The sequence below is a fragment of the Engraulis encrasicolus genome, chromosome 18 (genome assembly GCF_034702125.1).
Source record: "Engraulis encrasicolus isolate BLACKSEA-1 chromosome 18, IST_EnEncr_1.0, whole genome shotgun sequence".
Taxonomy (NCBI): domain Eukaryota; kingdom Metazoa; phylum Chordata; class Actinopteri; order Clupeiformes; family Engraulidae; genus Engraulis; species Engraulis encrasicolus.
In genome coordinates, this window is record NC_085874.1 from 32,163,899 (window position 1) to 32,190,892 (window position 26,994).

Genomic DNA, 26,994 nt, shown 5'->3' on the forward strand with positions numbered 1-26,994 from the left:
TTGTGCATTTTTTGGGCTGGAAATCATCAGCCTCATCTGGCAACCCTGCCCGTGTGTCAAAACAAAATTCCTTCCCCCACATATATCATAGATACCCCCAAAATACATTGTCCCTTTGCCATTGTGTAAGCACTGGTCAAAATGGTTAGATGTTTTGTTCACGTTCAGCTAATGCAAGGCTGCTTGTTGCTGCTTGGCAAAAAAGTTGATGCTTGGCAAAAAAAAAAAACACTGACAGCAATAAACACAATCTTGCCTGCTTTATAAACATGAAACCCATCCAGAGATTTTACAAGGGACCAATCTCCACTTTTCTGGTATAAATTATGGACCCACATCCCAAACCAGAGCCCTGTCCCCAAACCAAACACATTAGGCTACTGGTGCCACCTTGTGGTGGATGTTGGGTAGGCCTAGGCTTTTCAAAAGTGTGTTTGTCCAGCTGTTGTAACATTGTAATATAACATGCATTAGTAGTTAAAGAAACATTTGCTAAATGCGATGCAGTTGGCCTTAAATTTAAAAAATAAAATCCTGAACTCTCGGGTTCCAGGCCAACTCATTTTGTAGCCTACACTGGTGTTCTTACCCAGATACGACTGCATGTCCCATCATGCCCTCCTACAACGTTACCATAGTAGCAAAGTGAGCTTGCTGCTCTGCTGTGTGTTCACACACAGCCATGGCTAGCAGTCCGCATCGAGTGTTTGCGGCTCTTCTCCCAGTATCATCTGATTCCTTTGGTGATGAAAACTTGGTCGGTCGAGCAGGGAAACAGACCGCAGCAGACCTGCAAGTACCTCCAAGAGAAGTACAGGTTACGGGAAATGCCGAGTTGTCCAGTCCGCCCGACAGGGCTGCCGTTTCTATCAGTGTTAGCAGCAGCAAAGACTGCGTAAATGATGTGAAGAACAGTGTCTCGAGACGCGTGGAATACATTCTTCAAACTCTACGGCAGCACGACGTGAAGGTAAACATGCCTACAAACACGGGCGATGCATATTTTTTTCTTGACTTTGCAACTAAGAAATCTCGTTCACAGGAGGTAGACACGGTCGTAACGAAAGACATGCAAAGATTGGATGACCTTTACATCATGGAGGCTGATGTAAGTAATATTGCTTAATTGGTTTGAGCAGTTAAGTCTGTCTATATTTGTCTCTGTTGCTTTGCCTTTGAAGCTGATGGGAGTATGGTCAGTCACTGTCAGTTCATGATTCCTTGTCACAACACTCCCCCAGGTACGAGTGGTGTTCTCAGATTTCGACAAGATGCAGAGAGTGCGAGCTGTGTTGTTGGAGAAGTTGGACAAAAGTGTGTGTGTAGGGGCTCCACAGTTCACCCACAGCCCAGAGTGTCTCAGTATAATGAGGTAGGCTGAACACACACACACACACACACACGCACGCACGCACGCACGCAGGAGTAACTTGTGTCATCAAGAGTTTGTGTGTGTGTGTGTGTGTGGGGGGGGGGGGGGGGGGGCAGATAGCAAAATGTTTTTGGCAGAGTTTTGGGCCAAATTGTGTCTTGGCCTTTTGGCTGGCTTCGGTTTGAGTCCCCGGGCCAAAAGTGGCCCAAATTTGGCATGCCAAAACCAACCAAACCCAGCCATAAATTGACCAAAGTTCACCCAAAACCTATTTGGGATTTCCACGTACAGCCTTAAAGGCCCCAAAAGGAATTCCAGACCCCACCCTTCAGCCAAAATGCAGCCATAAAGTACCCATAACTGTCCCAGAACTGCCATAAATGAGCCTAAATACTGCCATAATGTACCCATAATTCAGCCATAATGTACCCATAACTCTCCCAGAACAGCCATAAATGACCCTAAATACTGCCATAATGTACCCATAATTGATCCCAAATGTAGCCATAATGGGGCCAAATGTCACTTATTTGTCTTATAAGTTTCAATGTAAACGTTAAAATGTAAATACCGGTATACAGAGAAACTTATAAGACAAATAAGTGACATTTGGCCCCATTATGGCTACATTTGGGATCACTAAATATTCCTGTTTTATTGTTGAAAATCGCACATTTAATAAACGCGTGATTTTCAACAATGAAACTGGAATATTTATGCATCTAGAAAAAAAAAAAAACAAGACAATTAAATACATTTCATTATACTTTATTGCCTCCAAATGCTGTGACTGGTTAGGGTGGGCAAGTGGCTGGATTTGATGGATGGGTATAGCTGCACGGCAGGTGGTGGAGGACTGGGTGACTTGATGGGTGCTTGTATGTCTGGGTACAGGCCTCTTGTTTTCATCTTGGTCCCCTGGCCAGTAAAAGCAGGTACTCTATTGCCACATAGAGGTAGGTAGATCAGATCAGATTCGGGACATCTGGGAAAGAATAAAAAGATAAACCAAATTGAATTACTACATGCAAAAGTAACTTTGAAAACAGTGGCATTACATTTTTTTTCTTCTTTTATTTAACCTTTATTTAACCAGGAAAATAAACCTGTTGAGATTAAAAATCTCTTTTAACAAGGGTGTCCTGGCCAAGTGGCGGCACAAATGCACTTGATTAATAGAGTAATAGACGGGAGAGGGGGGAGGGGTGTTATTAAAATTTGGTACCTGTTTTTGAGATCCGATTTGATTGACCCCTCCCACAGGTGACTGCAGTGTCCGTTCGCAGCACAGCATCTGAAAAGAGAATGTAGATGTTATTTCATATTTTATACATTTTAAATGACATGAGTAATAGGCTACAGTAGATTGTACAACCATCTACTAAATTGTCAAAGGTAAAAGGGAGAAAAAGAATAGGAAAAAAAAACAATACTCTCAATACTCAAAACCCTGCCAAAACATATAACTTGCACTTGAGTATATAGTAGCCCACTGATTCTAAGATCAGAGTATTGGTCAAATTGGAGGTTTTTTTTTACCTAGCTTTTAGGTTTTTCAATAACAACAAAGCAGTAGGCTATCTATCTCATTGGGTGTGCCTACAGTAGAATAACTGGTGAAACAGACTAGTCACTATGTTATATCATGTGCCATTGTTAAAGCTTTCTGACAATTCAAGTCAAGTCAAGTCAAGTTTATTGTCAATTTCTTTACATGCACTGGTCATACAAAGAATTTGAAATTGCGTTTCTTGCTCTCCCATGCAGACATAGACTAATCTAGGTAAGGACATAGACAGTATAGACATAGACAGTACTCATACATGGACATAGACAGTATGGACGTAGACATTGCTCATACAGACATTTAAAGTGCAAGACTGGACAACAGAAGACTTGTAGAGAACATACATTAAGAGGAGGTATTTTGTTGTGCTTTTTTTAAAAGTCCTTTATAGCGTTCTGACATAGTAATAGTAGCATTTGAAGAAAATAAATAATTAAAAAAGGTTTTATTAAATACACCAGCAGCAGTATGTGTGTGTGTGTGTGTGTTTGTATGTGTTTTGTGTGTGTGTGTGTGTGTGTGTGTGTGTGTGTGTGTGTGTGTGTGTGTTTAGTGCAGGTAGAAAGTGCGGTGTGCGTCTGTGTGTGTGTACCTGTGTATGTGTGTGTGTGTGTGTGTGTGTGTGTGTGTGTGTATGTGTGTGAGTATGAGTTGTGTGTCAGTGTGTGTATGTTTGGGTTTTGTGCAGAAAGTGCAGTGTGCTTGTGTGTGTGTGTGTGTGTGTGTGTGTGTGTGTGTGTGTGTGTGTGTGTGTGTGTGCATGTTTTGAGTTAGTGCAGGTTGAAAGTTCAGTCACAGATGTAGTAGTGCAGGTGGAATGTTCAGTCGCAGATATGGTGGTGGGGATGAGGGGGGGGAGCGTTGACAATTAGTAATGCTCCCACTACCCTGGACTTGTCAGTAGGCATATCTGAGGTGTTTTTTCCCCCTTATTCAGTCTTTTCAGAGATCCTGGTCTAGGGGCAGGCGTTTGTTTACATTTCACCATGAATTCACTTCTACTTTTACATTTGACACCTCTAGTAAGCTACTCTCTGTGTTGAGGTAGCCTATTACAAATGTTAGAGCAAGATTACATAGGCCTACATGGGCCACATTTCTGTATACGGTTTACCCCCTGTTGTTGATAGCTGAACAATACACACTGCCTTAACAACTGATCATGTTAAATAGCCAGCGCTTAAACACAAACCGACCATTGCATTACCCAATACAGACGTATACTTAAAAGCAGTTACATTAAAAGCAAAGACTTTCACAACGAACGAAGATTAGACCAGAGAGAGAGGTTAATACATTGTGGAACCAACCTGTAGTATGCCTGTCAAAAAACAAGTTCCTCCACCGGGTGACTTCAGCAGCAGCACATCTGAAAAGACAATGTAGAAAAAAGCAGATTCACTCGATTGCTTCAGTAGTAGGCTAGAATTACAGTGAGTCCAACACTTTCCGTGACAGACAGATATTGCTAGATAGTGCTCTGCTTTGTGCCGATAGGTAGAAGATGCTCCATGCCTGAGTTAGCTAGCTCCCGGCTTTTGCTAGCTGTCGTTGGGCAGTTAGCTGGGATTGCTAGTGTTGTTGTTCTTTGATTGAAATTCCCTTGGCATTGATATCTGAAAGTGAATTTCAACCACAGAACAACACTTAATCAACCGTTACTGAGTATGAGGGTAGCAACTAAGATTAAATGTCACAGTTGTGTGTCACAGACGTTTGTGTTTTAGCTCCTGTTAAAAGGGTATCTAAGTTTCAGCCATTGAGAGTATGGTTTCAGCGCATAACACGGAAACCGACGGTCACAGACCTATGAAATCAACATGAAAACCGATAACACAAAATGCCTCATCTCTTAAGTCATCCGCGGTTGTATTTAATATAAAAACGTGTCAACTGCACTTACCTGCATAAACTGAAGTCTGACACACACTGGCGCTGGGGAAACTGAAGTGAGGCAAGCACGAGTTTCTCTTGACAGTTGATTTTGGCAGTCTTTTGGGTTGCCGTAAGCGCACCAATGTAGAACCAGAAATGTTCTAAGCTATGAGATAGGCGTCTGTCATTGGCTCCCNTTATCCATGATTTGCATGTGACGTCAAACGTTCTAGTGGACGGCTACTGGACGGCAAGAGTGCCGCATTAATGAATGGATTCCTATGGGACTCACAACGTTAGTAACTCATAGCGTAACTTAGATCGCCGATAAACTAAACACCGTGAACACCCATTGTGCTGTTTGTTACAAAAACAGATAGGGTTACAACCCAGGCGTGACTTTTCATTGGATCTCAAAATAAAACGAGAAAGCTGAGGTGAATCGCGGCAACCAACTGGAAAACCATCAAACTAGCCTACTCAAGTAGCTGGATGAGCACCACGGTAAGTTTCTCATTTGCCATCCTTTGTATCATCATTTGTCTCTTAATTCGTGAACGCTAGTTAATTTAAGTCTAATGTGCAATTTCAGTGGATTTTTCTGTGAGGTCAATGTAAGATGCTTTCCATGATTAACGTTAATTATCAGCATCATTACGCTATGATGGACGTATGCTAAGATATTGCAGGCTGTAACATAAACACGGAATTCATAAAGCTCTTGGTGAAATAGCAAGGCTATGACGTTCATACTGTTAAGGTTCAAATGTAAAAATAAACCATGTGTACATCTCTAGCGCTGATTTCCCAAGTAGTAGGCCTACTCTCCAGCATGATGCTGTCATGAAATGCCAATCACCTTATCCATGCTGGCCTATTTATAATGACATGCATAGGCCCACCAGTGTCGATGTTGTTGTCAATAATATGAAGTCCACCACTTTGTTGTGTTGTCATCCAAATTGTCTGCCCTCTGAAATCAGTCACACACATCAGAGGCTTAATGGTTTGGGAAGTGTTATTACGATTGGAGGGTTGCAGGTTCAAATCCCATCCTACACCTCTCCCTTCACCTCCCATCCAGGCTGAAGTAGGCCTATGAGCTAGGCACCAAGACCCATGCTGCAGGGACAGTTAACAATTCACTGTGAGTAACGAAGTTGCTTTGGATAAGTGTCAGCTAAGTGTTATCTTTCTGTTTCTCCAGATGAGAAGAGCGATGATCTGATGTCATGACACATTGGATGTATGGAAGAGCCAGAGGTCCAGCACACCAAGTCAAGTTTAGCCAATTTCAACCTCTTAATCACACCAACTCAATGTAGTAATCAGTTCATTCAATGGCTCAAATACTTTATTTTTAGACACAAAGTACAAATACATTTCAAGGTTTTGTAGGTGATGGGAGGGGATATCTATTGTGGGGTGGACATGTACAATAGACGTGCAAGTACTTATTTATATTAATAAATGGTTATCTGAACTAGGCCTGTAATAGTCAACCCATTGATGCTGGATGCTGTGTACTCGTTGTATTGACCTAGGTGCCTGGAGCGACAGCATTTAGGCATGACATATTGGATTTTTTTAGATTAAAAATGTGGGTATGTTAGAGCTGAATTAACATGTTCTAATGCAAGAGGATGGTCTTAGCTTTTAAAACTCATATCATGTCTGTATGTGCTTCAGAGACTTATTTAGTTATTTGGGTTTTTTTTTTATAGGATGAGGACCTCTTTCTTAAAAGGGGCATAGGCAATTAGCTGGCATTTTGGTGCCGGCTGAAATGGGTTAATATTATTTACATACAGCACTATCCCCATACCAGTATACCCATGTCACCTGAGATATACATTTAGTGGAGACAATATAATTAGTTAGACTAGACTGAAGATTGACAGGCGGTCATGGGTAAGTGGTTAGAGTGTCAGCCTTGTATCCCAAAGGTTGCCTGTTGGACTCCCTACCCACCAGTTTGGTGGGGGGAGTTAAGTATTCAGTGCTCTCCCCCATCCTCCTCCATGACTGAGATACCCTGAGCATGGTACCGCCACACTGCTCCCTTGGGGCGCCATTGGGGGCTGCCCCCTTGCACGGGTGAAGCATAAATGCAATTTCGTGCAGTGAACACTTGTGTGCTGTGTCACAATGTCAATGGGAGTTGGAGTTTCCCAGTTGGGCTTTCACAGAAAATGTTCTATGTTGTTGTATTAGTACAATAAAATAAGCAAGACATGTCTGGATGGACTTCATCATTTCAGTTATTTATTATCACAGCTACTCACCATCAATGACAACCAGGGCTCACCAGCCAACCAGCCAAATGCTGGGAAAATTAAGTTTTGCTGGTAGAAAAGAAAACATACTTGGCACTTTGACCCATTATTTAATGTACCGGTATGTTTGGAGATTAACATACTAGCCATTTTGGCTACTAGTGAATAAAAAAGTTAATTTAGAGCCCTTCTGAAAACTCCAACAACTGGTACAGGTGATCAGTGCATCAGGGGAGGAATGTAAGGGTAGGCCCGATGGATGAGGGGAACAGCATCACTGATGGTGAGGTCCTGGTGCTGCTGCAAAGCCAAAGAGGAAGAAGCCTCTCTGGACACCTCTTCATGTTGGCTCCCCCATCTAATTAGAAAAAAAGAAAAGACAAACATGCTATTTAAAATGAATCTAGCCATGCATTGTAATGTACTGGTACAGTACTGAATAATTAACTCCCTTGGCAATATTGTCTGAATAAAAATGTGATGTAAAATGTCAGAAAATAACACTCATCCCAACTTACTAGTCATGTATTTACCTGTGCTGCTGGGATGCTATTCTTGGACGTCATCCTGGCCACCATGACTCATGGTTTTAGTTTGGGTGCTGACCACCTGACTGATGAACCTGCAATTACTAAACAATAAAATATAAATAACAGGTTTGTTGTGCTTTTCTTTCTCTTGTGAAGGTCATCTTTTCAAATGATTTATTTAATCAAATCAAAATTATTTAATCAAAGTATGTAACCGACATTCTGTCCTATGTGTTTCTACATGTGCAATGTAATGCAACACCGATTTGAAACATTGAAGTATGTCAAGTCAGCTTTTATTGTCACTTTACTTATGGTCATACAAGGGAAACGACGTTTTCTCTCTACCATGCCAGGACATAGACAGGACTGACAATTACAGACAGACAGAAAGTGCAAGACAGGACAGGTAGCAGTGATGGACTGGTAACATAAGTGGTCAATAATAATACAGTACAAATGAACATATTGGACATGTAAACAGAAGATAAGATAATTATATTTCACAATAGCCTACATTGTGCAGACGTGGCTAAACAACAATGAAATCCACTTGGATGAAACGAAGCGAGAGAATTCAAGTTAACCTACAAGATACATCTGAGATGAAAAGATATGCTATTCAAAACACCACTTTGCGAAATGCCTGACACAAAATGTACCGTGCGTCTTGTAGCCTAGTAAGTTAGGTTAGCAGCATTATCTTACCTGTGCCATGCCACGAAGAAGAGGATGCAGCCGCGGTGCCCAGCCACCAATGAAGAAACGGTGCATATGTGCTTATTTTGCCAATGCAGAGGTTTGGTTTAAGTTCACAACTTTACTGAAGAAAATAAACACGGGATAAAAAATATATATCGCAGGCAGAGTAAGTTCATGGCTGGAAGCAAGCAACACTTTCTCTTCTTCTCCCAGTTTGTCGTACCGCCCGTCCCCGTTATGCCATCTAGTGGAGCAGAATACATTTGAATAAATCTATGATTTGAACACATCCACCGTGGCCAACCTAGCCTGATAACGCCAGGTACATATCCCGTTTAAAAAAAAATACAAGAACTACGTGTTTCTTTGGTATTTTATGGTCAAAGTTGTCTTCGTCTGCATATAATTCCTATGTACGAATGTGTACTTCTGCCGTCCAGCAAAATCGATTACGTAATATTGTGACGTCAATGCAAATGATGGATAGCCCCGTTGGCGCACGCAGCCAAGTAAAAGATGAATGGGAGCCTATTGGGCTAAATGGCTCAGCAGGGATTTGTGACGGTTCTGTTCTCTGGTTTGTAAAGATGTGTACACATTCTGTACCTTATCATGGAAGTTGTATTAGAAGTGAAGTTAAAGGTTCCTGACATGGCTTTGTTCTCCCAAAGACGTGTTAGTTTTGTCCTGCAACACGCTAGCATTCGGCTAATACCTGCTGGCTGAGGAATCTCTGCGACTATTCACGACCAGAGCTGACGAGAGACGTACTCTGACTGATCCTCCTAGCAGAGACATCTACGGTCACACACCTCAACCCCCACCACCGTCCAACATGTTAATTGAAGGTGCCCAAATTCTTAAGGATGAGCGCAGTCATTTCCTTTACCCCATGTACACATGCCGCTTTTCCACCACCTTAAATGCAATAAATAACAGGTGTCCGCAACAATCCTAACATAACTTTAAACACATCGACATCTGAAGTCAGACTTAAAACTACAAAACAAATGGCGTAGTGCCGTAAAGTCGATTGTCACGTGTTATGTCATTGCTATAGTTGAAATAAGGGTCATTTTCACGAATCTAACACTTGACAAGATGCAAACGTGTCGGCAAATGCTTTCACTTACTCATATCTATCGAACGCGACTTCATTGTTTCCAGGGAAAAAAATCACACGGGCAGATAGTTCTAAGAGAAGCGTACAGCCCCATTGGCACCCATTCATTATTTACTTGGCTGCGATAACATAGCTGCAGTGCCACTCCTGGCCACACCAGCTAGTTGTCGTTCTTGTACAAGATTCCATTTTCTTTGGTAGAACGTTGCTGTCCCGCTCTCCACCCGAGGTTCAGATTAACCTGACACATGCCATAACCTGGCCATAACTCATTCATTCACAGTCCGCGCGTTTTAATGTGTTGTGGGAAGCCATAAACAACCCATATTTTAGCCAAATCTTTGTTTTTTTTGCTTTCCAGAGGAACGCCCCAACCCACACAGCAGAGGACTCCGATGCGGAGCCGCGTTCAAGTCACCACATCCGTGTCACTGTCACATTCCTTTGGGTTCCACTTGGTGGATCAGTATGGAAAGCCAAAACTGCCACTTTTCGGATCAAAGTAGCACGTTAAGATTGAAATTCGCCCGTTAAAAGCGCCCGTTTTCCTGGAATACGGGCGCTTTTTTCGCCGTCTTTCACCAACAACGGCCGCTCTGTACGCGCGCCATGATGCGTTGGAACGACGCACGTCACCGACGCCCGTAATTTCATGTCAAAGCGCGCGTTCCTGACGCGCGTCGCTACCGAGACAACGGGCGTTGAAGACGTGCGTTTTCCTAATATGATAATAATGTCCATCCTTCTTTTCCGAGAGCCAATGCATTTGAAGTGGTTGCGGCCAATCGCTGATCAAGACAGCCAGACCAAGACAGTTCATCACAGATGAATAACAGGAAACAGGAAACTTTCTGATTAAAATGTTAGTGCAATCAACTTGCTTAGGTCAGAGCAGTTTCGAACGCCATAGCTCATGTTCTTTCTCTCTCTCTCTCTCTCTGCAAAGGTTTGTTGAGTAGCCTACATTTTGACCCAAGTAGCCTACTTTACTCAATTACACTGGAACCTGGCCTGACTGAGTAAAAAAAATGACTGAGAGACTAAATGACATGCACAATAATGCCACAATCCGCCGGAAATGAAAGATTGTGCAGGATCGCACACAGCATTTCCACTATTTTACTATATTGTATCAATGTATTTGATGATGGCTGGTGCCGAGCAAGAGATAGAGGTTATGGAGGACGACATTCAAGAAAAATAAACAAGAGGAAGAGGAAAGCTAATAAAGTAACTAAGTAACTTAGGCCTACTCAAATTACATTTTAAGTGAAAGAGGCCATGCCACTCTAATTACAAGTCAAGTCAAGTAGGTTTTATTGTCAATTTCTTTACATGCACTGGTCATACAAAGAATTTGAAATTACATTTCTTGCTTTCCCATACAGACATAGACTAATCTAGGTAAGGACATAGACAGTATAGACATATACATGGACTTAAGACAGTATGGACATAGACAGTGCTCATACAGACATTTAAAGTGCAAGACTGGACAACAGAAGACTTGTAGAGGACATACATTACATTACCATGTCCACCTTTTTTCATAATCCTTGGTGTTCTCTGACCTGGTATGCAACATTATTTTAGATGGAAAGTTAGGCTATTTGATGGTGTATTTCAAAGCATTTTATTGCGCCCAAAAACACCTCTCAGGAGAACTTAAGCGGTTTGTCCATAATGTTTATGAGCTTTGCACTGATTGGCTCAGCTGTTGCTAGAGAACCACGTCATTGTAGATCAACAGACAGAAATGCAACACCATGTTAACAAGTGGCAGCTTTATTGTCAGTTTCTTCAAATACAGTAGAGCCTGGTATTCATGTCATAAAAAATAAATCCACATTTACATCATAATTTGTAGTAGAGATAAGACGCTGCAGTATAAGACGCTGTCAAATATTGTTTCCAACCTAAGACGCTGTCAAATATTGTTTCCAACATACATGCAACCGGCTTCCTAAAAGGCTCAGCCAATTTCAACATGCAGTCGTCATGCTCACACACTACCCTGGACTTGTCAGTACCTGAGATTTTTACCCCCCAAAATCATCCAAAAGGTTATGCATCAATATTTGGAGTAGATAGTTTTTAATGTAAACAAAATCTGCCCCCATTAGAATAGCCCAGATCTCGGAAAGGGCTGAGCCGAAAAATGCAATGTACTAACAAGTCAAGGGTAGTGTGAGCAATAATACAACAGCATATTGAAATTGGCAGGACTGCTCCTTTAACAGTAGGGTTAACAGTTTTAATAAAATGTGGAAAGTGGAGGGCACCCTTTCAATTTCAAAACTTGGATGGATTTGTAGCTATCCAGTTGCTGCAAAAAAACAGTTCTAATTACTATCCAAGACCATCAGTAAAAAAAAAAAACATACCAAATTATGGAAAATTCTACTTCTAATAGGTAATAGATGACGGTACCTTCCATTAAATAACCCAGTGAAAGCACAATTGGGTAACTTCAACTTCCAGTGTCATTGTGACACAGCATTCCACGGCACACAAAGCAATCAATTTTATGCCCCATCCATGCCAGGGGGCAAATCACAATGGCGCCGGAAAGGGAGGAGTGCGGCGGGGCGGTACTATGCTGAGGATACTTCAGTCATGGAGGAGAACACTGCTTGATGACTGCCCCCACCAACCTGGTGGGTCGGGAGTCGAACCGACAACCTTTAGGCTGCAATGTCCAACAATAGGCTAAAAATGATTCAGGTGATTAATATCATCCTTTATAATTACAAAGAGACATCAATCAAAATCTTTATGGCTTTAAATGGGGACCATCATTTTTTAATTTGGTTCTGATTTGGACTAATTTTAATGTTCTCAAACAGAATTTTGGCCACAACCTCAACACTAACCCCAGGTTAAGAACCACTGCTATAGACAGCAATCACTGTGTAGTTCACTCTACAACAGGGATGGGCAAATGGATGCCCGGGGGCCACATGCAGCCCGCCTCCTCACTCAATGCGCCCTATAGATAAAACAGTAGGCCTAATTAAGAAAATAATGACCATATTTTTTAAACACGATTACTGAATCAATATGTTGTAATTATACTGTGGGCCAATAGAGTGAAAGCGTGAAAGTGAAAGCCCAATTGGGAAACTCCAACTCACATTGTCATTGTGACACAGCACGCAAGTGAACACTGCACACTACGAAAGTGCATTCATGTCTCATCCGTGCAAGGGGGCAGCCCTCAATGGTGCCCCAAAGAAGCAAGGCGGGACGGTACCATGCTCAGGGTAACTCAGTCATGGAGGAGGATGGGGGCGAGCACTGGTTTATTACTCCCCCCACCAACCTGGCGGGTCGGGAGTTGAACCGGCAACTTTTGGGCTACAAGTCTGACACCCTAACTGCTTACCCATGACTGCCCAATAGAGTATTGAGTATACAGGTAGAGTATTATATTCCTTCCAAACAATATGGACAGTTAGAGAACAACCAACTCTGTAAATTGGAGTCAGATCTGTGGTCATGTGAACCCCTGATGCTGGTGCTGAAAAAAACATGGCCCTCCTCATCATAAGTTGCCCATGCTATATAATGTCAACACCTGTGTTGTTTGCTCCATCTTGGGACTTTAATGGTACCATGTCAAGCTTTGTATACTAAGTGTGACATACGCTACCTGACCGGCGGAAGAACAAAATTATGGTATAAATTATCGTACATCTGGCAACACTGACAACCGGCGTGAATGCACTTGACAGAATAACATACGTCAATTGTCAGCGATTGGACAGAGCTCATTTCAAATCAGAGCTGAGCTCACTTCTCCCGCCCTGGTGCTCAAGGACACGAAGGATCCAGACCTAAAATTACTTACGAAGCAATTAATGTGGTCTGGTAAAACCAGGCTACCTCAGTCACATGTGCAAACAAACAAAATCAGCAAGGCACAATGCAGGAAGAAAAAGGTTGTTGTTAGAGATTAACCTAGAACAATTTGATTGGGAGCTTGGTTTTGGACATGTTCAGCTGCAGAGTGTGATCCTTCATCCAGGTGGACAGGTGAGCGAGATGAGTAGATCTGAAACGGTGTAGTCATCTGACTGAAATGACAGGTAAAGTAGCAAAAGAATGTTGTGTTTATTACAATGATACAGTATTAGCAGGAAACAAAAGACACAGTAGGCATTCACTCCAGGTTGTGCAAAGTATAGGCCTTTCTCATGGAGCGGGGATGTCAAACCTTGGCCATTTGTATAATTTATTTAGTCCACAATGATCATTTTAAATATCTAACAATTGGTCCACATATGGCTTGAACATGAAACATGGGTAGGCACATAGGCTACAAGAGTATTACTAGTGTAATCTCACACTTAGAAGGTATAGCATATGCTCTGTTAACTCACATCTTGCCGTTTCTTCATGAAGCTGAGGTGGCTGCATATCAACAGGGTCCAGTGCACTTAGGTCACGGTGTGGATCCACTAGGCCTACTGGGAGAAGCATTATATTAGCTCTAGATCTCTACATCATTACATGTAATGAAAAGTAGTGGGCTACTGTATAACCAGAGTAATGCAATGGTTATAATCAGGGTGCGATTTGTGATCTGGAAAACCAGAAGGGGGAATATGTTTCAGATTGTAAGCGATATCAATGGAATTACATTGAACTGTGATAAAATCATGCAGAAAAAGTGGCAATATCAAGACCACAAGGGGGGACAATCCCTGACTACAAATCGCACCCTGGTTGTAATAAAATGAAATGCATGTCGTATGGGTGATGATCAGTGTTGGGCAAGTTACTACTGATTAAGCTTACATGTTATGTTACTGTCTTTTCAAAATAATCCCTTACACTAAATCATTACTATATTTAAAATATAAGGCATTACACTACTTTTGCATGAGTCATGACTTTTACCTCCCACCCAAGAGGTGTTTTGGCAGCATGCAAACTAAAACTACCAGGTTCAGGAATACAGTAGCTTATTTCTGACCCACCACACTGAAATGTAACTTGTAAGCATTGTAACTAAGTTAATATTACATATGTTTTGCCCTGTAATGCATTACATTAGAGGCAATTAATTACTTTTGTAATGCATTACTGCCCAACACTGGTGATGATGCTGTTTCGGGTACGAGAGCGAGGGTTCAGCAAATTTTACCGGTAGCTGCTCGAAAGTGACAGGAGGATGAATTGCAACTTCAAAGTTGCACGTAAGCGCTTTGAACCATTACGACCAGCCAGGGCAACACGGTTATGTGCGTGCAGATTTAATGACTTAAACGGAGCCCCATCCTAAAACAATCGCTACATTAAACCAACACACGCCTTATTTACAGATGTCTACTCGATATGAAAACCTTGTCGGACCTAGCATAGTGTTACAGTGAGTTTTCCCTCGTCTTGTTCTAAATGTAGCTGCTTGCACTCAGCCCAATACTTTTTTGCCCTCTTCACCAGATGTCAAGACGAAATGTGACGACGGTGATTAACAATATTTGCCAAAACAATAAATGCACACGTACAGGTCACATCATTATTAGCTGTTCATTGTACTGGGTAGTTATGCTAACTAGATAAGCTATTATGGTAGCTAACTATTAACTAGCGTATTGTTTTTACGAAAGAAAATACATTGGCACCGTAATAACACGAGTCTTTTCTGCTCATAAGACATATCTGCACTCGTAGATGGTTTGAAATGAAACGCCTACTGTCATATAAAGCCCAAACTTGAGAATAAACTTACCACACTGATACCAACCCCACTCGCTGGACCTTCCTTCAGGTGTACGACTTCATAAGTAGGCGGGCTCTTCTCTTGCTGCTGACTTCTGATTGGCCGGCTAAAACGTTCATCCTTGGTGATATCAGATCCTGCGTAGAAAACATGTTCTACCGACTCGCAGGCTGCTCTCTCGCCTTTGAGATAAAAGAAAAGAAAAATAAGCGTTGCCGAATATGCCAAAATTACCTAATGTTAAAATTATTGTGCTGGATACTCTACACTGGCGCAGATTTAATTATGTACAAAACCTTATTGTATTCTGCGCCACTAGATGGCATATTTGGGGCATACGGTTCCTGGGAGGAGAAGAAGAAGTGTATGTTGTTGCTGCTAGCACGTACTCACTCTGCCTGCAGTGGATTGTTTTATTCCGTGTCAATTTAAAACTACTTCACTAAATGTATTACCTTTACACCGAGCCTCTTCATTGCCTACTACAAAGCAACTTTATGCACCAGTTCGTCACTGATGGCTCATCAACGCGGCGGCATCCTCCTCATGGCACAGGTAAGATGCTAGCTATTAACATACAACACCACTCAATGCTGTATTTTTATTTTTTTTTGCTTCAGACAGGTCTTCATATTTTTATTTTTCTTCTCGGACGTATTGTGAAGGTTAACTTGGTTTCACTCGTTACGTTTGATCCAACTGGATTTCATTGTTGTTTCAGACACAACGTTTGCACAATGCAACAAGAAGTAGGCCTAAGCTTATTTCAATGTTGTTGTATTGTGTTCAAAAGGTGTTGAATTGTTAGACATGTAGAAACACATTTAGGACAGACTACCGGCGTGAAAAAGTATCTTTGGCCGTAACAACTGGCGACTGCAGATGCTAGAAGCAGTGGAGATTGGACGTAAATTTAAGTGTCACTCTTAATCTGGGGTGTATTCATTTAGACCAGGATTGAGACTTTCGTTTTGACCAATCATTGTGTTTACATGGAGTCGCCAGTTGATACGGGGGACTCGTATAGTCAGGTTTTATTTATGCTTAAACTAATCAAAGTGTAGGCATATAAGCGGTGTAACATTACACCGCTTATTAGCCTACACTTTGATTAGTTTATGCATAAATAAAACCTGAGAAGATATGTTCCCCTCAATAGAAAGAAAAGCACAGCCAGAGCTCTAAATTAACATTGCAATCAGCCAAATGCTGGTGAAAACTCAGGTTGGCTGGTACAAAATAAAACTTAGTAGCCACTTTGACCCATTGGTGAGATTAAACGTCTATTAGCCATTTTGGCTGGTGATGAAAAAGGTTCATTTGAAATCTTGAGCACAGCATACCTGTTATCAGTGTATCTCATCATTATGCTGTATCCTCATTTCTGAAGCATCTATTACTGAACTGCACACATTTACACTTTATGCATATCTAGGGGTACATGCATTTTTTTTCTCTTTCCATTTATGCTATACCTCCAGTGTAGGCCTATAATGTAATAGGATGTATATATTTATACATAGATGTATATCATTTTGTCATTGCAGGTTCATCAGAGTCAGGTGGTCAGCACCCAAACTAAAACCATGAGTCATGGTGAAGAAGGATGAGACTGTTCTATGTGCCCAGGGTTCGTCAGGATGGTGTAGAATTGCATCCTAGCAGCACAGGTAAATAAATGAATAGTGAGTTGTGATAAATATTATTTAGCCTACTGGCTGGCATCACATTTTTAAATTCAGACAACATAGTGCTACATCCGGTAATTAATTCAATCAGTACTGTAACAGTACAGGAGTTAGACAATGAAACATCTTGGTGTCGGAAGCTGACGCAGAGTGTGAAGGTTCAATTAGCAGGGTAATAAGAGTTCTCACAGTTCTCTTCAAAATATTGCAATGCACACAACATAATGGGTTAAAAATTTTGAAATTCTTGGTGGGCTATCCCAGGTTATGTCTGCATACCACCAAGATGAACCACATCCAACAGGATTAACTGTGGACGCATGTCTGATCATCCTTCTTGTTGGTATGCAGATATTACCTTGGATACCGTGGCTCTTAATAAATCATAAAGACTTGTTATCTTGGTCAAATATGCACCAGATTTTTTTTTTATGTTGGTTTGTCACCCATGCTGTTATGTGCTTTGCTCTTTCCCCGTTAATTGAGCCTTCACACACTGCTCTTTAGTGCAATGTGCAATTAATGTACACTGGCCACCAAGGTGGTCCAATTTATCCATGAAACTTCCCACACCAAAATGTCAGATGTTTTCATTGTCTAACACATGTATATTACAATGCATTACCATATTAATTTAAATAACATGTTTTCCTTTTTTATCAGCACAGGAAGCCATCATGAAGAAGTTGCCTGAGAGGCTTCGCTTAGGCTTTGCCAGCGCCTCACCAGAGTGTTTATGGGTAGTACGAGAGAGGAATCTCGCCACTTTTTCCGGGTGGTACTGTCCACTAAGTGGCGCCATCCAGACAGCGCAGAGGAGGGCCAAGGAGCGCAGAGGCTGTTAGAATGAATAGGGTCCCATGGAGCTCAACCACAGATGCTGCCATTGCTTTGGGAAAGAATTGGTATCATCGTTTCATTTTATTTTTCTAAAAGGCAGGATAAATTACCCTTTCAAACAGCACTTAGTTTGAATGTTTAAACTCGGTGGATCTTTGTAAAATACATATTTATTGTCAATATGACATCACGAGTGGCTTCACACACTGCGTTTGGATTGGTCGCCCGGCTGCATTGCTGTGACCACGACGGCCGTTAAGCAATTTTGTTAGCAAGATGCTAGCGGAGCCTGACTCATAAATGCCAAAGCTGTAAGAAATCAGAAGGGCATGACTCCCAGGTTATTGTACATTTCATTTAAATCCACATTGGTTTCTCAGAACTTAAAGTAATATTGTCAAGTTTCAGCCGACAGCGAGCACAATTGTCATTTATTAGCGCCAGCCTTATGAGCTCTGCTGTCTCGACAGCGCTCCCTAGGTGAACTGCAGGCACGGGTTGGAGGGCGAGATTGAACACTGTATGTAAACCCACTGTGGCCTCACTATCAGTGATGCTTGTCTCCTTATCCACCGTGCCTACCCCCACATTCCTCCCTTGATGCATTCATCTCCTGACCTGTACCTGTTGTGGGAGTAGTCAGTGATGACACACAGTAGTTGTGATAATAACATACATGTATATGAAATAACTGAAATGATGTCCGTCCAGGCATTTCCTTTGGTATTTTATTGTACACAACTTTGAACATGTTCTTTGTCTGTCTACAGTATATTGAGTCTAGTCTAAAACTAATTACTCTAGTTCTATTGTCTCCAGCATATGTACGTATCCAGTTACATGGGTATTTTGGTGCCTGGATTATGCTGCATGTAAGTAATATGAACTCGGGTCAGGATACCACAGTAGTTCAGAGAACCATTCATTAATATAAAATGCACATGTGTTGTATGTCCATCTCAGGATAGACGTCCCCTCGTATCACCATTGTAACCCTAAAATGCATGTGTAATTTGTGTCTAAAAATAAAGTCTATGAACAACTGAATGATCTGATTAATACATTGAAATGGTCTGGTGCAGACGCTGAAATTGGTAAGTTAATTGGTTAAACTTGGCTTGGTGTGCTGGACGTCGGTCTCTTCCATACATCCAATCTCAGCCATCAGACCATTGCTCTTCTCACCTGGAGAAATAGAAAGATATACTTAAATGACAATTTTTATCCCAAACAACCAAGTTTTTCACAGTGAATTGGTTACTGTCCCTGCAGCATTGTGGGGCTAAGTGCCTTGCTCAAGGGCCCTTCAGCCATGATGGAGATGAGGAGAGAGGTAAGGATGGGTTTCGCACCTGCCCCAATATCAAGACCACCTCCCTAACCATTAGGCCACTGATGTCTCATTTTGGAAGGCAGACAATTTTGTGAAAACATTAAGTGTTACACTTAACATTAATTACAAGGACAACATGAAGGCTGGGTAGGCCTGTGCATGTTATGGATAATGTGACTGGCATTTCATGACAGCATCCTATGAAGAGTAAGCCTATAGGAAATTCGGCGCTAGAGATGTACACATGGTTTACTTTTACATTTAAACCATAACACTGAACTTTCTTTTCTACTAAGAGCACTAAAAAAATGCCGTGTTTATGTACACGCGTACTCTCAATATCTCAGCATAACAATATCTTAGCATAGCGCCAGTTACTGCTATGGCATAGCTAGGTAGAACATAACTCTGCAGCATTGATGCTTTCTTATGGAAAGCATCTTGTATTGACAAGTCATCTACATGCCACCTTACACTTCAATTGCCTATATTTTACGTATTAAGAGGTTACTAGTGTAAAACAAATGTTGAAAGACACTTACCAGGTGCTAGCTACTCGGTGAGTAGTTGGAAGTTTTTTTTCCGGATGGATCCACCTCAGCTTTCTTTTATTTTTTAGGTATCCAGTGAAAAGTCATGGATAGTTTGTTACCCTATCTGCATGCAATCCTCAGCACAACGGGTGTTTATGCTGTTTAGCTACTTGGGTCAAAATGTACTCAACAAACCTTTGCAGAGGTTACACATTTTCTGTAGGCCTACTGTTTCCACCTCTGATACATAGTAGGCCTAATATTATTAAATAGGCCTATATCAGAAAGATGAGGAGCGAAAAACAAGGCTGCCATTTTCGGCGCTATTACGTCATTTCGCAATCCACAAAAGTAGGCCTACACAAAACAGCAAGATGGTGAACATTACAAAACCTTTGCAGAGAGAGAGAGAGAAAGAACATGAGCTATGGTGTTCGAAACTGCTCTGACCTAAGCAAGTGTTTTGTCATTGATTGCACTAACATTTTAATCAGAAAGTTTCCTGTTTCCTGTTATTCATCTGTGATGAACCAGAGAGATTTTAGAATGAGAGGGGACATATGGCGGCCATCTTGGTGACGCCTCCGGGGTGCTATTTCGCGATTAAGTAGACCAGATCTGAGAGTCAATGGGAAAAATGAATGGGGAAACTTAGTATAGGACGGAGGGGAACCCAGCGGTTGTGAAAACCATATGGTTGAAACCACCGTGAAAAAACTGATCAATCTAGACTGCTTGGTTGTGTCATACAAGTCAAAATAAATTTTTTTGAGACAGTTTTCTCACGTTTTTTTTTTTTTTTGACAGAGCGCAGGCGCAGTAGTTCCATAACGGCACGAGAGCAACGGCTTTTCACAACTGAGCATGTGCATAATTTCGCGTGCGCCGATGCAGCCAGATGATTGGATCACTGGCAACGCAGCTCAGCAGGCACATTGGCTCTTGTTACCAGAAAGGCGGGAGATGTGCGGGTAGACACCATATTTGCGTTACGAATCTTCACCGTTAATTTCTATGTACCTGTCCTATCTCCCCTTACTAGAATATTTCTGAGGATGAACTGTCTTGGTCTGGCTGTCTTGATCAGCGATTGGCCGCAACCACTTCAAATGCATTGGCTCTCGGAAAAGAAGGATGGACATTATTATCATATTAGGAAAACGCACGTCTTCAACGCCCGTTGTCTCGGTAGCGACGCGCGTCAGGAACGCGCGCTTTGACACGAAATTACGGGCGTCGGTGACGTGCGTCGTTCCAACGCATCATGGCGCGCGTACAGAGCGGCCGTTGTTGGTGAAAGACGGCGAAAAAAGCGCCCGTATTCCGGGAAAACGGGCGCTTTTAACGGGCGAATTTCAATCTTAACGTGCTACTTTGATCCGAAATGTGGCCGCTTTGGCTTTCCATAGATCAGGGTCGCCACCGTGCGCCGCCCCAAATTCTACTGTCAAAACGCGGACCATAATCGCATCCATATCTGATTCACAAACGCGGACGCGCTGTAAAATCTAACGGACGTTGGTAGCTATTACAGTTTTTGTTGGGGCAGACAAGACACGACCGAACAGCGCTCTCCAGTAAGTATTGATTTATTTATATTAGGTGATACACAAAGGTACAAAAAGTATATCTGAAGCTTTTATACTATCAATGCTTATTGATATTTCGTAGGATTTTGTTTTATGACTTTAAAAAGTGTATGTTAACCCTAGTTGTTTTCAAAACGAGACAGCTAGTTAATTCATTCAAAGACATGGAGAACTACATTGGCTATTGTAGTATTTCCTAAATGCCATCCGATACATGGAGGAAGTGCAGTTGAATAAAAATTATCTACATTGTGCCCATTTTAACAGCCTTGTTTACGTTAGCTTGCTAGCCAGCTACTAGCAAACCGGTTGACTGAAGCAAACTTGTGTAAAGTTAAACGTAGGTCTAAGTGTTCAAATACTCTTATGAAACGGCTATATTGGTCTGAATTTGGCTCGTGGTACACTTTTACACGGATTGGTGATGCTCTCAACAGGTTTGGCACCAACTGTGTTTTTAACGGCACAAATCCTCAAGCGGTGGCATCATGTTTTCCTCACGTTAACGAAATCCAGGCTAATTATTTATTAGCAATTAATGGATGGCCATGAACTGCGCCCTCGTCCCATATGCTGTCCATCATTGGTGAATGAATGAAGTAGCTGGGCTCATAGTTTGATACAGATGTCCGTGGTTGGGCTACAAATATCTGAATTTGTTCTTAATCTTGTGCAACAGTAAACAGGTGGAATTACCTCTGGGTCGGACAGGGCTAGCCAGCTGTAATCCACCCTGCTACAGTGATGCCCGCCTGCCTCCCGGCTTTTACGACCAAGAGTAAGTAGGACATGGTACATCTTATAATATTCAACATCATTACTGTCACGGGATAGAGATGTGAAAGAGCGTTGTCCATTCCATATGCAATGCAATGTCTGATTGTCATCTTACGAAATTTAAGTGAAAGCTCTAAGTTTAGCTCTGTTGCCTTTTCAGATCGGAGCGCTGATGTGATGTTTCCCCGTCGACTGATGAGGGAAGGAAGAGAAGGCAGCCACGACACGCGATTGTTCAACATGACAGTGAGACAGAAAAATAATGTCAAGATAAATAAAAAATCATGATGAGTGAAGTTCTTCGTCAGGTTGTGTTTTTTTCGGGATCTTATTTAAACGGTGTCTAGGCCAGGTCTGTGTTATCTGTAGAATTAAATCTAAATGCTGTTTGTAACGGTTAACTGGTTTAGTGTTGGTTTATTGGGATTATAGCATACTAAGAAAGTAACTTTATGAGCACGGATCCAAAATGGTCCCGGCCCGGAACATCTATGAGTCCGGAATGGGTCCGTAACTGATAAAAAGTAGTGGAACCGTGACGGATGCAATAAGTGGACACGTAATGAGTCCGCATCGGATGTCGCGCCTCCGAACCGGGCTCACTGCGGAGGCACGCGGATCCGTTGCGGGTGACAAACGGGTCCCTTTTGACTCCGCACCACGCCTCCGCGTCGGATGATAGGCGGCGTGCAAGTGGACGCCGATACGGCCCCGTTTACCGGATCCGTTCCGGAGGATGGCCTCCGGATGGTGGACTCCGGGGCGGATCCATTACGGTGTACTTTTGCTGTGTGGGAATTCACTGGCGCCCAGGTCAACCATAACCATGCCAAAATTTTGCCAAAAGCTTATGGCTTGCCAAAAGGAAGCCATAAATTGCAGATATCTGCCAAAACAAAGCCAAAATATCTGCTATCTGGGGGGCGCTAATTCATTCTCATATCCACAATCGCAGGCACTGTTATGTGTCATGCAATATGCCTGTATGAGCTCAAGCTTAGGCAAATTCAAGCTTTTATTAGTGATATCAACTGGCTTGGGTTTACAGATGTAATTTCAGTTCTTTTAAAATTGCATTTGGGTGGGAGACGTGACGCCTTGTTTTTTCGTAACATTGGTTAAAAACCTACAGAACTGTTATTTTTCCTTTAATCTCTTAGATGAGAAGAAACATTTTTGTTAAGATTTATGTAAAGGTTTATGTCAAATATCCTGCGGTGTGACTGTAACATTAATGAAACCTGGAATATAATATATATATAAATTAACCAACAACATTTTGAATAATGTATGAAGCATTTGGCATGATTGCTTAAATATTAACTTTATATTAAGATATGTGAATGTGAAAAAAAACTCAAGACAGTAATATTAACTACAAGTTCAATTTCGTAACACAAATTGCGTCCTGTGGGGTGACATGTATGTCAATGTTTGTGAATGGGCAGCTGCAAGGCCAACTAGAAGGGTCTTAAAGACTGGCTCCTAACCAGTCAGTACCTCAGTTATTGGAGAGTGCTGTGGAGGTTTAAGGTGACTCTTAACCTCTTAATATGTCTTCATATTGCAATCTTTCTGTCACGCAATGCTTAGGTTCATTTTATGGTGTCCTGTGGTGTGACTGCTCTTATAGGAGGAAAAAAAGTTTTTTTTATAAATGAAAACACATATTAAGATTAAACACAATATCATCATCAAGTTAGCATGAGCTCAGATGTCAGTCATGTATACAAAAGGATTAAAATGGCCATAATGCAGTGAATTCCCTGTGGTGTGACTCCATTTTCCTGCGGTGTGACATGCCTATGCAATGTGTTGATGCAAGACACATTTTCCCAAAAATGGCAAAAATAAGGTGAAATTCCACAGACCACTAAGTGCTTTATTTTTTTCTATTTTTTTCCAATTTTTATCCATCATTTTTTTCAGGAATTTGAAAAACTTTTTTTTTTTTTGCGTTACGCCCTTAAACGTCAACTACCCATTTAACAGATGACTGACAAACAATGTTTCTGTGTAGGGCAAAAAAGCTGCCAGACAGCCTGTCTGAGAAAAGTATATAGCCGAACCAAGAGTGTGACCCTTGTGCTGTTGTATCACTTACCAACTCATAATGGACTAGAATAGAAATACTTTATTCTCAATACAAGCAGATTTCAATCCTCCCTCTAGGTGCACACTAGGGATGCACCGATATCGATACTGGTATCGGTATCGGCTGCCGATACTGCTCATTATACTCGTACTCGTACTCGTACTCGTCAAGCACTTGCCGATACCAGGAACGATACTGCTATTACACAAAACAATGCAAAATCTGGTCACGTTCTGTGGACTTGAAAGCAGCATGGAAAAAAAGTGCCACCTCATACATTTAATAACATTTACATCTACATGGAAATGGACAATACAAATATCACAGGTGGAAAAAAAACAAGGCCATGCATTTATTTTCATTATATTTTGGTGGTAAAAGGTATCGGTACTCGGTATCGGCAAGTACACACATTAATGTACTAGTACTTGTATCGGTTTTCAAAAAAGTGGTATCGGTGCATCCCTAGTGCAATCAACATATGTGGAGTATAAAATGATCAGTGATGTACTAATATAATATACAGCAAACTATTAAAGGACACAGACTCAAGTAGACAGACACTGGAAGACACAGACTTAGTTCAGGTGCGCAGGCATTCGGTGTTTCAAATGTGTGATAGTAAATGAAAGCCCATCAGGGGAAACTCGTATCAGAGATTCTAAGAGTATCCCATATCCAGTATTGTCATTGTGACACAGCACTCTAGAGCACTCAATGCTCACTGCACACAACAAAATTGCATTCATGCCTCACCCATGCAAAAGGGCAGCACCAAGGGAGCAGTGCGGCGGGATGGTACCATGCTCAGGGTACCTCAGGGAGGATGAAGGAGAGCAATGGTTGATTGATTACTCCGCCCACCATTCCTGGTCAGGAATCGAACCAGCAACCTTTAGGCTACAAGCCCGACACCCTAGCCGCTTACCTACTGTATGTATGACCGCCCGTGTTGTTGCAGGCGCCGTGTGTGCGTGGCGGCGGTGGAGAACGCGCGGCTGAAGGCCAGCGAGGTGTGCGGCTCTCTGGGCCAGGCCCTGGGACGGCCCCTGCTGGTGCGTGAGGAGGAGTGCCGGGAGTGGAGCGGCGGAGGAGGGGACGCGGCACCCACGTTACATCAGAGGACGGGACTCGTCACCCTCACGGTGTCCGCGCGCGTGTTTGTGACCTTTGAACTGCGACCCAAAGACAGATGCAGGAAGAAGCTATAGGGAGCTACGTATAAGGGGTGCAAGTCATTTCTCCAAACTCGCGTTATTTCCTCTCCTGTCCTTTTTTAGGTATGTGGGTAAAGTCCATTTTACAGTATACTGGATATCTATCTAACATTTAAAACACAAATGTGATCCATCTGGAAAATAACACTGGCTGTCAGACCCATTTTGAAACATAAGCCTTGTAGCAGATGAGGAAATTTGCCTAAGTTAATTTCTTTTCCAGATACTTTACCCAACTCCACAACAAGGACAGAGGAAAGAGCGCCATTTTAGAGAACTAACTTGCACCCACGGTGATTGTTCGGATGTAGGCAATCACTTCTCTACTCAGGTGCTGAGCTGACCCTGGGCCTAGCCCAAGTGGGTGCTTCACCATACCAAAAAAAATCCTCTTTTTTTACCCATGTGAAGGACTAAGCCCCACTCTTTGGAAAATTCTTCGCAACACCAGCTTCTCCAGGTTAGTAATGATTGCTATTGCGTAAATGACGCATCATTCTCAGCGACTTCTGGTGTTGGTTGGATGTGGAAAACTAGCCATGTCTGTCAGTAGTAGCAAGTCAGGTTTAGTTGATGGTGGAGGGATTCATAGCGGTATTGTTTGGGATCACATAAGAAGACCATCGGAATATGGAATCATGAAATGAATCCTAAAGGTAGAGGATGCAATTTTCGTCATTTAGCGTCAAAATATATGCTGCCTATTCATAAATTTGATCTTTTCGTGAATATTTACTCAGTTATAAACTAACATTTACTGGTCTGACCATAGCACAGTAAGATGTGTAGGCCAAGACGTCTATAACTGGTAATTATGTAATTATTATATAAATGGCAGACATGGAGAAGATCCACCTATTTGTGTAGCCTATGAAAATGTAAATTTCCCAAGTGATACTGAGTACTTAGAAACTGATTGTGATGGTACATATTCATGAAAAAGAGGACATTTGTGAATGGGCAGCACAATTTCAATTCTGGAAATAAACTGGAAATAAACTAATCCATACTCTAGGCCAGGGGTGGGAAACCTTTTTCCTTTGAAGGGCCATTTCAAAATCCTCCAAGGGCTGTAAAAGTACTTTGAGGCTCGTATTATCAACACAAACCAGGATTTCCCTCTACACTTTAGGCCTATATTGAAGGCAGCCACCTTTGAAACAGACCCCACCTTCTCTAGGTCCCTTGAATATGACCTAATGTTACTGAAAATGTAATTTCTAAGATTCCTTTACAAAATGTTTCATATTTCACGTGAAGCTGCATAACATTAAAATTATGTCGGGGGCCAGATAAAACGGCCTCAATGGCCTACGATCGAGACATAGGTTTCCCACCCCTGCTCTAGGCCAGTGTTTCTCAAACTTTTTCAGACCGAGGCCCACTTTGTCCCCCCCAAAAATTATCGGGGACCACCTGTCATCTGAATTGGCAGTTGATGGATGCTAATTTGACACTGCTAATTTTTATGCAGATCACTTACTTTTTATTCACATTATAAGCCTGTCTTATTGTGTTGAAAACATGAAAATATTACAAATATAGCCTACTGCTAGCTTATCCCCTCGCGGACAACCTGAGCTCTGTCGCGGACCACTAGTGGTCCCCGGACCACACTTTGAGAATCACTGCTCTAGGCTTATATTACCTAAGATGGTTGGCATGCAGTCAGTGTTGGCAGCACTGTGTTGCATATAATGTTCATTCCTTTCCCAATGAATTTGTACTCCAGGGCTATGGATTGAGTCA

The 26,994-nt window shown here is 41.9% G+C and overlaps 1 protein-coding gene and 5 long non-coding RNA genes across 8 annotated transcripts; 3 read left to right on the forward strand and 3 right to left on the reverse strand.

The window, feature by feature from the left end:
* The first annotated feature begins 251 nt into the window (after positions 1-251).
* irak1bp1 (interleukin-1 receptor-associated kinase 1 binding protein 1) lies at positions 252-26,081 on the forward strand. Its single transcript, XM_063223433.1, has 4 exons — positions 252-970; positions 1,043-1,108; positions 1,242-1,372; positions 24,990-26,081. The coding sequence occupies exons 1-4, from the start codon at positions 683-685 to the stop codon at positions 25,237-25,239; spliced, it is 735 nt and encodes a 244-aa protein (XP_063079503.1). The 5' UTR covers positions 252-682; the 3' UTR covers positions 25,240-26,081.
* On the reverse strand, positions 2,381-4,956 carry LOC134469275 (uncharacterized). The gene is made up of 3 exons (XR_010038958.1): positions 4,843-4,956; positions 4,250-4,308; positions 2,381-2,666 (listed from the first exon to the last, which is right to left on the reverse strand). It is a non-coding gene; the product is annotated as an uncharacterized LOC134469275 (long non-coding RNA).
* On the reverse strand, positions 7,058-8,795 carry LOC134469278 (uncharacterized). Its single transcript, XR_010038960.1, has 3 exons — positions 8,329-8,795; positions 7,624-7,721; positions 7,058-7,448 (listed from the first exon to the last, which is right to left on the reverse strand). It is a non-coding gene; the product is annotated as an uncharacterized LOC134469278 (long non-coding RNA).
* LOC134469274 (uncharacterized) lies at positions 11,215-15,230 on the reverse strand. Of its 2 annotated transcripts, none has more exons than XR_010038956.1 (3): positions 15,183-15,230; positions 13,828-13,914; positions 11,215-13,521 (listed from the first exon to the last, which is right to left on the reverse strand). It is a non-coding gene; the product is annotated as an uncharacterized LOC134469274 (long non-coding RNA). The 2 variants fall into 2 exon arrangements; XR_010038957.1 differs by having other exon boundaries at positions 13,828-13,911; positions 15,183-15,201.
* On the forward strand, positions 15,838-18,748 carry LOC134469277 (uncharacterized). The gene is made up of 2 exons (XR_010038959.1): positions 15,838-16,843; positions 17,525-18,748. It is a non-coding gene; the product is annotated as an uncharacterized LOC134469277 (long non-coding RNA).
* LOC134469273 (uncharacterized) lies at positions 21,120-22,229 on the forward strand. 2 transcript variants are annotated; one of them, XR_010038955.1, is made up of 3 exons: positions 21,120-21,144; positions 21,836-21,934; positions 22,094-22,229. It is a non-coding gene; the product is annotated as an uncharacterized LOC134469273 (long non-coding RNA). The 2 variants fall into 2 exon arrangements; XR_010038954.1 differs by lacking the exon at positions 21,120-21,144 and having other exon boundaries at positions 21,366-21,934.
* Positions 26,082-26,994: the final 913 nt, after the last annotated feature.

Coding starts and splice junctions, on each gene's coding strand:
- irak1bp1 (XM_063223433.1), top strand. CDS start 683: ATGGCTAGCAGTCCGCATCGAGTGTTTGCGGCTCTTCTCCCAGTATCA. Junction 971..1,042: donor TACGGCAGCACGACGTGAAG/GTAAACATGCCT, acceptor TCTCGTTCACAG/GAGGTAGACACGGTCGTAAC. Junction 1,373..24,989: donor GAGTGTCTCAGTATAATGAG/GTAGGCTGAACA, acceptor GTGTTGTTGCAG/GCGCCGTGTGTGCGTGGCGG.